Below are 14253 nucleotides of genomic sequence, written 5' to 3'. Positions count from 1 at the left end.
CAAATTAATTGCAGTTTGTTGTGTCATTGAAATCCAGACAAACTGTGGTTAATCTTAACTATACTTTGCTGAAACAAGACAACTTCAGGCTATACCTTCTGGATCTGGCATGTTTCCATAAATTATTGTTCAGATTAATCACAGATTAGGGTCCAGAAAACATGATGTCTGAATTTAAAGTGAAAGCTTCCAGTCTTCTCCTCAGGGCAGGGAAACAGTGTACAAGCCCAAGGTGCACTGAGGCTTGTTTTCATGATTTAGTCTTCAGCATTAAATCCAAATGCAGCCATTATTTGTTCAACTGTTTAAAATATATGGTATATATTTTACCATTGCCAGCCTAATACAAACCCACACCAGGATTTTCATGTGATAAAGTGTTCTGGTAGCCTGAGATTGATGGGCTTCATGATAGACATATCAGTTTTGCATGTTAAACACATTTAAGACTAGTTCAACAACTGGAAAGGAAGGCCTCTAATCGGTTTGACATCCAGGCAACTAATTCTATGTAAAGACTAAGGGATCTCTAGATAGGACTATGCATCCACATGCACCTCGTGACCGTTAAAGAGGCCTAGGTGAACAGTATGATGTGGATTGGGTGCATCTGCATTCACTGCACATCTGGAAGACAGAATCTCTGCCACTGAATTGGGACCACTAATTGATTTTCAAGTTCCTTATTTAGCCTGAAGATTTCTTCTTAATGTAGAAAACATTTTAGTTGAGTGAGTTTATGCTGATAGAAGAAAATAAATGCAAGGAATTAAACAACAATTTTCTTTTTAAATGTTCATTTTTTTATTTCAAGACCAAGTGTGCTTTTGAATATAAACTTGCTGATAATCCCTTTCACCCATCTTTAGATTCCTAGATATATAATAACCCTCCATGAACTTCTGGCTCACACACCGCATGAGCACGTAGAAAGAAAAAGCCTTGAATTTGCTAAATCTAAGCTAGAAGAGCTTTCAAGGTGAGATTCCTTTTGTTCTATGAATATGAGGCTAAAACAGAAACTGTGGATTACAAAATCAATGTGTTATTTTCAAAAGATTGAATTATGGTATCTTTGGGCACAGCAAAAATAAACATGCAGTGTCTCCAGAGAGCCGAATTTAACTTTTAAGAGACCATTCAAAGGCTAGCATTGCATTGTGTAAACATAGTTGTGCCTAAATTATTGATAGGGATTTTATTTTATTTTATTATTTTGGTCTTGAGCTGAATTTAAATAGTCTTGAGTCTCCTCACATGATTTCCAGCAACTGGCATTCAGAAGCATATTACCTCCAGTGGTGGAAATAGAGCATTGCCTAAGACAATAATGCTATGCAATAAGTAATTCAACAATAAATCCGCCTAAAACACAGTAAGGGACGCGGGTGGCGCTGTGGTCTAAACCACTGAGCCTCTTGGGCTTGCCGATCAGAAGGTTGGCGGTTTGAATCCCCGCGACGGGGTGAGCTCCCATTGTTCTGTCCCAGCTCCTGCCAACCTAGCAGTTCAAAGCATGCCCAAAAGTGCAAGTAGATAAATAGGTACCGCTCCGGCGGGAAGGTAAATGGCGTTTCCGTGTGCTGCTCTGGTTTCGGTGTTCCGTTGCGCCAGAAGCGGCTTAGTCATGCTGGCCACATGACCCGGAAAAACTGTCTGCAGACAAACGCCAGCTCCCTCGGCCTGTAAAGCGAGATGAGCACCACAACCCCAGAGTCATCTGTGACTGGACTTAACTGTCAGGGGTCCTTTACCCTTTTAAAACACAGGAACATTACCAGGCATGCCAAACAAAATTAAACTAGGTGTACAGCATGCCGCAATACAAAGGAAATTTCTATTTTAAAAACCTTTGAGTGGTGCTAAAAGGACACTAGGCAAGCTTCTTTGGAGAAAGCATTTCACATGTAAGTTCCAATGCCAAAAAGACTTTCTAGCCATCACCTAGCTAGCCTCACATGGTGGTGGGACCTGGAAGAGAGTTGTTCATGCTGAAGGTACCTAATAAGGTATGGGTAAGCTATATTTGCTTTATGTATGCACTTCATTTCTTGAAGCTGAACATTCCCTTTTCTCTTTGCAACAGAGTGATGCATGATGAAGTGAGTGACACAGAAAACATACGGAAAAATCTGGCAATAGAAAGAATGATAGTAGAGGGTTGTGATATATTATTGGACACCAGCCAAACTTTTATACGACAAGGTAAGACCATTTTCTTTAGCATGCATTTCTACAGCATTACTGCATTTTACAGTATTAAGATAGCATAGCTGAAAACCAGAGTTAATGTTGGCATCATTGGGAAAAATAAGGGTGTGATTGTCCAGATACAATTCATGAATATTAACCCCACAGTTTGGGCTGCTGCTGAGCCCCACCTCTATGCTGTTTTTTTTCCAGGGGTCATGAAAAACAGCAGCACAATAATAGTAAACCACCCGTGGGAAAGTAACATACACAATAACCGGACTATCGTCTTCAGTGGATCAGAAATTATCTACAGCAACATGGAAAATAGGTCTGTCTGGCCAATAGATGTTGCAGTCCCAGATGATGCCAACATTCGGGCAAAAGCACAAGAGAAACTTGGAGTACTTGAAGCTTTGTCAAATAGTGGAGAGATTGTGAGAAATGAAAACAGCTGTCTTTTGTTTCCGTTCTTCATCTGTGCTTCAGGAACAGCTCAAAATGATACAGTCTGATAATTCCCCCCCCCTTCAGATTGTCTTTTCAGTGCCAGAGCAGGAGAAAAGTTATGAGAGTATTACATTATCTGGTGTACTTGAAATGCCCAGGGACATGCATGTCTTCTGGAAGACCTCTGCTGTGGAAGCTCAGAATTTATGCTACACAACTATGTGCAGTACAGGTTAACATAGTCATATATGTAGGGTATCCATTATCAACTAAATATCTGGCATGAGCCCCCTTTAAGAGAAGTAGCTGTGACCCAGGAAGCCAGCCACTGGAGAGCTAACTCAGAGGTGTTGCCTGGCTGGAGAAGCTTGTTACTCTGTGAAAATAAAGTTCGTTCTCCCATCCACTCAGCTTGTAGTGAGTCTCTACGTAAACAGAATATAATACAATGTACACCAGGGGTGTGTCACCTTCCAGATGTTATTGGATTCCAGTTCTATCAGCTGCAGCCAGCATGGCCCAGTGGTCAGTTATAGGGATGGAAGGATGTCTCCATTTAGGTTCTCATTTTCACCAGTCTAAAATTCAGCTCTCCACATTTGTGGATTAAAAAATTCTCATGAGAATTCATGTGAACTGAATCCAATTTCACCTGGAGGGACAGAGTTTCCTTACCTCTAATACACACTTTTATCAACCTCAGTTGCCCAAGTACCAGTTCTTCTGTAGCCAAAATTTCAAACAGCAGGTTCCAGGGGAACCCAAAGGTTTTCAGAAGTACAAACCAAATCCTTCCAGAACAACTTGATAGAAGGGGAACCTCAAGACAGCCCAGTGAAGTTGAACAGCAGCAGCATTTTGCCCTGCAGTGTTTTGTTGCAGGCGCAGTTTATGATCCATGAATGTTTCCAAGAAGAAAATGAAAAATGAAGCTACTGACACCGGTAGTTAAACACTATTAGGAAAGTCTGTAGCCACTTGCTCAGCTGTTTTCCAGCGACCACACTGAGCAAGCGTCATATACTCAATGAAGCTTACATTTTTGTTGTTGTATTGTTTACAAAAAGAGAGCAGGCAGTGTTTATCTTAAAATTTCACACTGTTCTGATTGAACACAATTCTCTGCTTCATAAGTTTTGAAAGTGAAAGTGTCACAGATTGAAATCATCATCTTGTGGAAGTCATATTGAAAAAGCAACACATGACAAAGAAATGGCAAATCGTTGATCTTGTTATAAATATTATTGATGGCTGGAAGAATTTCACACATCTACAAGTTGATGCTTACGCATTTTAAGTGCTCTTTTTAGCTCTCTGAACAGCTGATACAAAAACAAACAACAGAGACCTCATCTGGTCTCCTAGGAATTTAAAGTGTTCTCTCAGCTGTCAAAGGTTTTCCTCTGATCAGTATTTACCCCAGCATTATCTGCCAATGATCTGGATTTAAAATCTGGATCTGTGGAAGTGACAGGTGTAAGACTTGCCACCGGCACCAACAGTCAGTGTACCTGGCACTAACTCAACCCCTTTTTGATGGTCCTTTGGATCACTGATGCTGCAATTCTACACACAGGTACCAGGGAGAAAGCATCCTCAAAATCAATGGGACTTTCTTCAGCGTACAGTGGTACCTCGGTTTACGAACTTAATCCATTCCGGAAGTCTGTTCTTAAACCGAGACTGTTCTTAAACGGAGTAGCGCTTTCCCTAATGAGGCCTCCCACCGCCGGTGCCCTTCCACCGTTTGGCTTCCGTTCTTTATCATACTTTCCCCCCACAAGATTTATTGCTGCTTGATTGTCATAAAACCTCAAAGCGATTTACAGAAAGAATAGATAAGTATAGTTTTGTACGGTGAGCCTGAGAAACAGATTGTTCTGCAAAATGTACAACTATATAAATTTAAATATTTCTTGTTAGACATTGCATTGCTGGTCTTATAACGTCTCACTTTCATGGTAACACACAACTTTGCTGAAGCTAGGCAGTGTGTTTTTGAATGTATTGTTAAAATTATACTTGAAATGTATAAGACCAGAAAGTTTTACTTTCCTTGTGTGAATTTCCTTGTATGACTTAACTCCATGTTGTAAGCAGAGTGTAAAAACAAAACAAAAAGCAACCTCCATTCTTATGGAATTAATATGTTGTGTGTAAATTCTCTACGCTGTAAATTCTCTGTGTAGTATACCATTCACCTATACTTTTGTGTATTAAAATATTATCACTGAGTAACTGCTCATATCTGTGCCAAAATTGTGCAGAATTCAACACTGCATGAGTGGACTTCTGCTAATGCAGTGGGACATCCCTTCCTCAACCTTCCTGCAACCCCTGAAGCGGAGGAGTGGAAGATGGAATTAGAAGTCCTTTTTGCTCACTCGTGTGTGTGTGTGTGTGTGTGTGTGTGTGTGTGTGTGTAAAGTAGTCTTAAGCATCATATTTACTTGGAAGCAAGTTTCACTGCATTCATTTGGTTTACATTTTTATTTAAAAGAGCTTCTAGGCACATTTTTTTTTTAAAAAAACCAGTCACCTTTACAGAGTCTCATGTGACCTGATGTCATGCTTAAAGCATTTTTATTTGATTGAGTTAGCCTGTGTGTTTAGCCTTTGTGAGCCAGTGAAAGAAATAGCATTGGCATGTAAATCTAGCATGCATGGGTGTTGATGCACATATGATGAATCCATTGGTTGTGGGTCACGTGGAGCCCTGCATTGGGAAGTGCCTTTCGCAATACAGTACCCATCATCTTTAGGCACTTGCTTCCTCATATGTATGTATAGGAATTGAGCCTTAATGCCTCAGTAATGTTTGATTCTGCATTGTGTGTCTACCTAAAATTCTGTGCATTAATAAACTATAATATGACAACATTTTTAATAGTACCTTTTTATTATTATAAAATGAAATACTGCATTCTCAAAGGCACGTATTTTCAGGGCTCTGGACAATGTTATATAAAAAAAGTGAGGGAAAATCACTTCACAGCTACTTTAGAAAAACCAGCTGTTATAGTATTCCTTGTTCAAAACTTGTTTTGATTTCTTTCAAGCTCTTGAGTCCAAATACTAGAGAAAGCTGTTTTCACTCATGAGTTAAGACTGTTAATTTGGACGCAAGGGGTATGAATGAACTTTCCAATAAATATGTTTAAAAACATGCTTGTGCAGGTTCATCTCTGTGTTAATGGATATAGTTTAGGGTTGCAGGTGGCGCTGTGGTCTAAAGCACTGAGCCTCTTGGGCTTGCCGATCGGAAGGTTGGCAGTTCGAATCCCCACGACGGAGGTAACTCCCATTGCTCTGTCCCAGCTCCTGCCTACCTAGCAGTTTGAAAGCACGCCAGTGCAAGTAGATAAATAGGTACCGCTGCTACGGAAAGGTAAATGGTGTTTCCGTGCGCTCTGGTTTCTGTCACGGTGTTCCATTGCGCCAGAAGCGGTTTAGTCATATTGGCCACATGACCCAGAAAGCTGGCTGTGGACAAACCCTGGTTCCCTTGGCCTTTGTTGCCTTTGACTGGACTTCACCATCCAAGGGTCCTTTACCTTTACCTGTATATAGTTTTGGGCCTAAGACTTGATGAACCTTGGTTTAAACTTCCATTCTGCTATGGGACTTTAAGGTCTCTTCACGTTTTTTATTCCTTTGTGGGGTTTTTTAAATTATTTGGAAGATCGTTATCATACCTTTGCAATATATATATATAATCTCCAGTTGGCTTGTAAATTAAAAACAGTAATACAAATTACACATCATGGATAAAATTCTTTGGAGGGGAGGCAGACTTTGCCAGTTGGGCACCACTTTCTCCCTCCATGTTTTAGAGAGACTCCCAATATTATGGAGCAGATTTGCATAGGGCACAATCACTGTTAAGGGAAAGGGTGAGATCAGAAACTGGTAGGAGTGATCCAGCAGAAATGTGGGCCCCAAGTGGCAATCTGATGGTTGTATTAACAGCAGCAGGGTCTCATAAGAAGATCCTAAGCAATTTGCTAGCCTGTATATCAGTGCCATAAATGAGTAAAAAAATTGTTTTGGTACAATGTGGAGACTGTTTGGTGGCTGTTATTGTCCATTTGAACTAAAATAACACACCTTGGGCATATATTTTCAGGGTTCAGGGCAATGGAAGTAAGGTTTCTCATCCCACTGTTGTTGTTGTTGTTTTCTGTGTCTCAATATTGCAATATAATTGCTGTTGTCATGCAGGCTAAGCTGCCTTTCAGCTATTACAGTAGCTGATATTTCATCAAATGGCTCCTTTAAAATGGAAAACCTTTTAAGACCCAACCTGAAAAGGCAGCGGTCCCTGATCAGCGGTTTTCAACAGAATGATGCTGCAGTGGTCCTACCCCACCATAAGCCTTTTCAGCTTTTCAGAATGTACCTGTTTTGACAGAATGGCTGCCTCCATGCCAAACCTACTTATCCCATTATATAATCAAACTGTCACTCTTCTTTGTATTTTATCCCTCTACTTGAAGACATTATGGTTAAATTATTTTTATTCCAATAGCTATAGGAAAAAAGAAAAAGAAAAAAAAGAATCTGTTCAGGGCCCAGTCCTACCATTAAGGAAATGCGGGGATGCAGGGAGCAGCATCTCTGTGTCCTGCACCCCCTAAATCTAGCTTGCTGGCCTCAGGTGTGGCATAGAAAGCTGCTCCTTCACCAGTATTGAAGTAAGATTTAGATGCCACTTCTGTGCATACAAATGGGGAGAATAACTTGGATACCAAAAGATCTGTGTTGCATATTTACTAGGAACCATACCACACTCCATCCTGCTTGATTTTTTTTTAAAAAACTTTCATTGCATTATGAAAGCAGAATTAAAAATATATATAATATAATCCAGACTGCCCCATGTGACAGCTGAAAATGATTCCACTTAAAGAGAATGGATTTTCCCTTTGGTTTCCTACTTCAGCTTTTCTTGCCAGAGGCTCTTGTGCCCTTCAGGAGCAGCTTTTTAGGAGGTGCAAGATGTAAAGTGGGAAAAGTTCTGATACATGCAAATATAATAATAATATTTAGGGAGGCTTTTAATATTTAATAGATTATTTTATTTTATTTTTCTGTTGGAAAATTATTATTATTATATTATATTATATTCTACCTTTTTCTCTGACAGGGACTCGATGTGGCTTTCAGCTAAAACAGAAACAACTGAAAGCCTATATTTAAGAAAGCAATGATTTAAAAACAATTAAACATTAGTATGTATCTGCCAGCAAATTTGTTGATGCTACTATGCCAAACATTGCCAAGCTCTGATGCACCTTTACTTGCAGGCTGGAAAAGAAGGGAAAGCAATTGTAAATTCTCAGCACACACTTTTCAGATTACTGTTTAATGTGGTTTGCTTGTGTGGTTTTCCGGTTCTGTGCAAATCTGAGGGATCAAAATAAAAGGGGGGGAATCATTTTTCAGGAGTGCACCAGAAATAGTTAAGATCACAGCATTAAAGCAATGAGGAAGTAGTGAACACAGAAAGGAGAGCAGCAAATAGTCTGCAACCATCAGTGGAGCAGTTCGGATGGTAATTTTTCCCAATTTATCAGATGGTCCCTGTTATCGGGTAAATCCAAATCTACAGGGGAAAAGCATAAATACTGGTGCTGTCTGAGGGCAATGTCATATGGACTACACAAATAAAAAGGAGAATGTTAACAGCTGCAAACACACAGTAACCTCTGTTGAGGACAAGTCCACAGAATGAGAAAAAAATCCATTTACAAGACTTTGTTGAAAAACAAAGGACTTCAGTAGACATTAAAAAAAACAGTAGAGACATGTAATGGGAGGGACTTCCATTATCAATGTTTTGTCATTATTTTATTTTATTTTATTATTTTAATGTTTCCATTCTTCTGGAAAAGTTTTAGAGATGTATAAAACAAACTTTTAATAATCAGTCCCACTGGTGGTTGCTTTGGGATCAGTGGTTGGAATTACGTTACTTTGTTATCCTGAGTGAAAATAAGTACAGTAATTTTGAATAGCAAAGGCAGATTGAGTTTTGCTATTGCCCAGAGAGTCTAGTTATTGGGTGAATAAGAAATATGAATGAAGTGAATATTTTTTTATTGTTTGCTGAATTTTGTCCTACAGTTGATGATATTCTTTTTGTGTAATTGAAATGCTGTAGCCCTCTGCAGTTTGGTTGCTTAACTTCTGTTGACTTCAATCCTGTGCATAGGCCTTAATCCCTGCACAGGATTACAGTCAAACACTTTCCTGCAGGGTAACCCAGTGTAGTGTTTGTTGCACTACAACTTCTATCATGCCTGACTCCTGGCCATGCTGCCTGGACAAAGAAGGGAGCTGGCCACAACATCTAGAAAACACCACACTGGCTACTCCTGCTTTAGTAAAACCAGTGCAATTTGGATGGTCATCTCTACCAGTGTGGTGTAGTGGTTAAGAGCAGTAGACTTGTAATCTGGGGAACTGGGTTCGCGTCTCCGCTCCTCCACATGCAGCTGCTGGGTGACCTTGGGCTAGTCACACTTCTCTGAAGTCTCTCAGCCACACTCACCTCACAGAGTGTTTGTTGTGGGAGAGGAAGGGAAAGGAGAATGTTAGCCGCTTTGAGACTCCTTCTACTTGCCCCACATGGTGCGCTAAGAGAGATATACATAATATCAAATAGATAATGAGGTATATAATATCAAATAGATAATGAGGTATCTTATATTTACAATGTACCATTTGCTTTTGTAATCACTAGGTACTCTGATACAAGTACCTTCCGTTGAGAGGGGGAAACTTAGTAAAGTTCGCCTGGGATCATTGTCTTTGAAAAAAGAAGGAGAAAGGCAATGTTTTTTATTTACAAAACACTTTTTAATTTGTACAAGGAGCTCTGGAGGAAAGCTGCATCTACTTAAGGTACAGTGTTTTCATAGCTACATCATTTACATTTAGCATGGTGGAATGTAGGGCATAAAGTTCCTAATTCTGGTGTTTCTCACTACGTGTTACATTTCATTACTGCATGGTAGTTTCATTTAGGACATGAAGGATTTTTATGTATTTCAGTAAATTGAGCCACTGAGGCAATGCACAAGAATTGCCTGGAAATGATATCTCAGTACTGTATGGGCAAACTTACAATTTGAACAGAGTGTTAGCTTTTCTAAGCTAATTGTAATTGAAATTGAAATCTGGTCACGGAAATGTTACAGGAACAATTTTATTGCAAGGGACACACCATCCATTGCACGCCTTCATCAACCAGCTGGTTGCATGGTCGGACTGGCCCTGCATATATATATAATGCCGTTTCCAATGATATAGCCTTCTAGTATAACTTTACAGTAAAGTATTTTTCTTGAATTATTCCCCTACATGGATTGAAACTGTAATTTATTCAAATCTGAAAAAAATAGGTCTGCATTAATCTGTTTTTCTGTTTGGGATTCAGTTACCTTATTTATTATATTCACATATTTCTCCCATGGAGTTGCTAGGCTGGTATGAATGAGTGTGCCATGCCATTAATCCTATCAGTAAAATTGATTTTATTTGCTGTTGGTTAATACATTGCGGAATTATTTTAATTGGAAAAAGGAACACATGCAGCTTAAATTTATCTTCATTTTTTGGAATTAATAATGTTCCTGATTTTTGCAAATGTGTTCAGCTTTTGGAACAATCCTTTCTAGGAGACTGTGTAACATTAAATTGCATAATTTTGCATAATTTTAAGTGGGGGAGAGGATAAAATAGATTCCTGAAAAAAGTATTATTTATATCCCTAGGCAGGAGGTGTTCTCTCGTTAATAGAATGCACACTAATTGAGGAGGCTGATACGAGTGATGATGACTGTAAGTTATATCAAACTGTTTCATATAATTATAATGTTTACACAAACATTGGTGTATTTTTCTGTGTATAATGAATACAGTCCCCAGATAACGTGTCTGTCGCAGCTCCCAAGAAAACACAGGAGGGAAATCTACATACCACAAGCCTTTCCTGCCTCTCATAAGTTGGTCAACCTCTACTGCTGCTTCCACCAAACCACTCCCCTCAGTCCACCAGAGGAAGGCAGACTGGAATGATAATAACTGTGCTCCCCTCAACAGCTGTTTGGCAGTATGAGAGGGGTTTGATTGCCAGTGCCAATTGACTGGAGAGCAGGAAGGTGTGCAATAATAATAGTCATAATAATATATTTATACCCCGCCCATCTGGCTGTGCAATAGTATCTCCCCTCTCCCCTTCTCCAGCTGCTTGGTGCAGGGAAGAACGGAGGACTTGTACCCAGTGCCAATCACCTAGAGAATGAAGGGGAGCCCACAAGGGATCACTGAGATTGTATTGCACATCTCTCTGCATGTTTGTGGGTTCACTGTGTTGTGTGTGAGAAAGAGAGAGAGAAAAGAGAAATAAATGTGTATGTCTGAGTGGAACTCCAATACTTACCACTAAATGCAGCTAAAAAAAGGTTGTTCAGCCCTGCAATAAAAGGAATGGGTGTGTGCCTAGTTGTTTCATATGAATAGGTGATTTTTAACTGGGAAGTTGGATCAGTGGAATGTTGGGCAGATTGCGGATTTGGGGGGGGGGGCTGGGCATTGCATCATATCTGATTTGGACCACAATCCAGGGATCGCCAGGAACTAAGGCTGCAGTCTCAACACGTACACCTTCAAGTAGGCCCCATTGAACTCAGTGAGATTTAAACTCTAAGTAGGCATGTATAATATAAAAGATATAAAGGAATTATGCTCTCAGGTTCAAGTTGCAAAACAAGAAACCATATGAGGTTTGGGTGGCTTCCTGAATTGAGAGGAAACTACTTGGTATCTGGGGCAAAAACTGGGGCTCTAAGCTTTCCATTGCTGTAGGTTTTCCCAGTCGTTTCAGTGGAAGGTAGAATTCTCTATGGGTAGTGGGGATGCATCCATGAAAGTTCGTTAAACAAAAATGGGGTATTGAGGGACATGTGGACCAGAATTCGAAGCTGAAGAACATTTTAAACTTGTTTTTCTCAATCAGCAGCTTCCCATGGTACATGGCAAGCCATTTCTGAAATCATAAACATCATAAACAGTTTGTGATATGCCCTGGGAATCCAGTGTTCGAAGTAGAAAAAGTAACTGTGCTAATGAATAGCCCTGGCAGGGGCCTAAATCTTGCCACACTGTAGACAAACAGATGCTGCGTGCAGAACAAATTTATCTGGGTTGTGCCTCGAGTTTTTATGCGCCTCAGATTTCCATCTGTAATTGCTTTGTTCTTCGCTCCCTTTGTGAAGTGAAAGGTTCTGGGCAAGTGTTTGGACATCTTGACTTCAAGATTGTGGTTGAACCAGCAGATGCGCCTCCTTTTACCATTGTCCTGTTAGCCCCTTCACGGCAGGAAAAAGCAGCCTGGACAAGCGACATTAGTCAGGTAATTTCACTTTCTTGGAGATTACATGTTTTGCTCAGCACGTAATAATAATTTCAAGGCTTGACATGTAGGAAATATACTTACTTTGGTATCAGTAACAAAATAGTGCGACCTGGGTTCAAATTTTTTAAAAAAGGTAACTTGCCCATGTTGAACTGGTGCTAGTTCAACAATAAAATAAATAATAAATAAATAGACTTTGATAGTGACGGAGGAAGAAACAGTCAAGAAGAGATACAATGCAAGATTAGGCTACACCAACTGCACGAAATACGTGTACCTCTTCGAAGGGGTGGATGATTTTGGGTTAGGAATGCCATGAAGTGGAGTACGAACCCTTTTTCAAATGAGGGGCAGACCATGGCCCGTTCTCACATGAATACCAGCATCAGACTTCATGAAAAAATGCTAATTGCAAACACAATCAGTTACATTTAGAGTAACTCCTGTAAGGTTGCAAGCCTCATACTAGTTACTCGAGAAGAGTTCAGTTGTGATCTGTAAGCTGCTTGTGAAGCAAGCCAAAAGCAAACAAAGGGACATTCATTTCCCCTCTGCTTTGGTAATGTGATTGGTGCTGCAACCTTTAATCTATTTAACTGGTACATTAATCAACTAAAGCTTTAATCACAGATTAGCATTTTCCTCTGATTAATTGGTGGGACCGAAACTAAAAAGCAAAGTTCCTTCAGGATATGCAGATATACTGGTTTCCCCCTCCTCCTCTTTGTACTGAAATTGATGAGAATTAAACTTACTGATGGCTCCCTCCCACCTCAATTTTTATCATATTAACAAATATTTGGAGTGAATTTGAGTCATGAATTTGCCCTAGAAATAAATTTTTAAAAGCTCAGTATTCATAAAAGAGCAGAAAACTTAATAAATCCCCCCCACATGGTATGCCCTGAAGCAAATACCGGTACTTCACCTTTCTATTAATAAAAAATAAAAATCACTACTGGTTGTTATCACATGTTACAGATACTTGGAAATACAGAATATGTTGAAGAGTATGGCATATGTAGCAGAATGTAGGTTTTAACAAAGCAACAGTAGAATTATTTACCTTACTGAACTCAGCAAATAGCAGGAGAATAATAAATGATTATAACATCTCCAAAGTGCAAGAAAAAGGAACTAGTAACAGTTGTAATCATGGGATTTGGAATGGTAAATGGAGTTCACTGTTATGCCCACTATAAACCTGACCTGACCCAATCAGTCTGCTCAGTCTTCATGCCTGGCTCATAATAAGCTTTATTCAGCACCAGACCTTCTTGGAGAGTCTCCAACACCAGAGTACCCCTTAACATCAAGATCATGACAGGGAGGGAATAGCATTATGGTGGTTGTTAACATGTTCATTCAAAAGACATCCATTGCCAGGAACTCTGGGAGCTCTAGTTTTCTGTTCCTTCTGGCTCAACAGATAGAGCTTTTCATTTACTGTGAGTATTGCAGTTGAGATTTACCAAGATTTTTTTTATAAAAAAAATCACCCTGTATTTCCACCCCCCTTTGTTATTATCTTATACAGTGTGTTGACAACATACGGTGCAACGGTTTAATGACCATAGTATTTGAAGAAAACTCCAAAGTCACTGTGCCACATATGATCAAGTAAGTTTGCTGATTTTGACATGTAGCCATACTGTGGGACTTCTTGCATTATCCTTCAAATGCAAAATTGAAACCTTGCTGTTTTGTTTCACAGGGAAATGCTGCAATATTTGTGTGCCTACCTTGTTTGCTTTTCAAAATTTAGAAAACTATTAGTCTGAATAGGAATATACTAGTTTTTGTTCTTGAAATCATTGTTATAATTTTACATTTAATGTGTGTGCTACTTTATAAGTGTTTGTTTTAAGATTTTCTTTAGACTCTGGTGTTACCCTGGCAGACACAACCAACCTTAGACTCTGTGGGCAGTATCCAGTGAAGTACATCCATTAGCGCAAGGATTTCTGCTTGCACAGTGGAACTTCCCCTCCCTCCCCTCTCCTTGCATGCCCCTTGTGCCCTCCAGAGGGTTGAGGGAAACCCTAGAACAGATTTAGGATGAAGAGGAGGAAAGGGGGAACTTCTGTTGCATAACTAAAAGTCCTTGCACTAGGGTGATACAGTGGTAACTTGGTTCTCAAACTTAATCCATTCCAGAAGTCCATTCCAAAACCAAAGCGATCCAAAACCAT

At 39.6% G+C, this 14253-nt stretch overlaps 1 protein-coding gene across 1 annotated transcript in view; it reads left to right on the top strand.

The window, feature by feature from the left end:
- The window catches only part of RASGRF2 (Ras protein specific guanine nucleotide releasing factor 2), a 97908-nt gene that overhangs the window by 42569 nt on the left and 41086 nt on the right, over positions 1-14253 (top strand). The window contains exons 8-13 of the mRNA XM_035099765.3: positions 870-979; positions 2087-2205; positions 9386-9546; positions 10419-10485; positions 11922-12058; positions 13599-13681. Coding sequence (XP_034955656.2) covers positions 870-979; positions 2087-2205; positions 9386-9546; positions 10419-10485; positions 11922-12058; positions 13599-13681 — 677 coding nt within the window. The remainder of the gene's footprint in view (positions 1-869; positions 980-2086; positions 2206-9385; positions 9547-10418; positions 10486-11921; positions 12059-13598; positions 13682-14253) is intronic.

This window comes from Zootoca vivipara, chromosome 10 (genome assembly GCF_965207765.1).
Source record: "Zootoca vivipara chromosome 10, rZooViv2.hap1.1, whole genome shotgun sequence".
NCBI lineage: Eukaryota > Metazoa > Chordata > Lepidosauria > Squamata > Lacertidae > Zootoca > Zootoca vivipara.
This window is presented reverse-complemented; position numbering and strand designations above follow the sequence as displayed.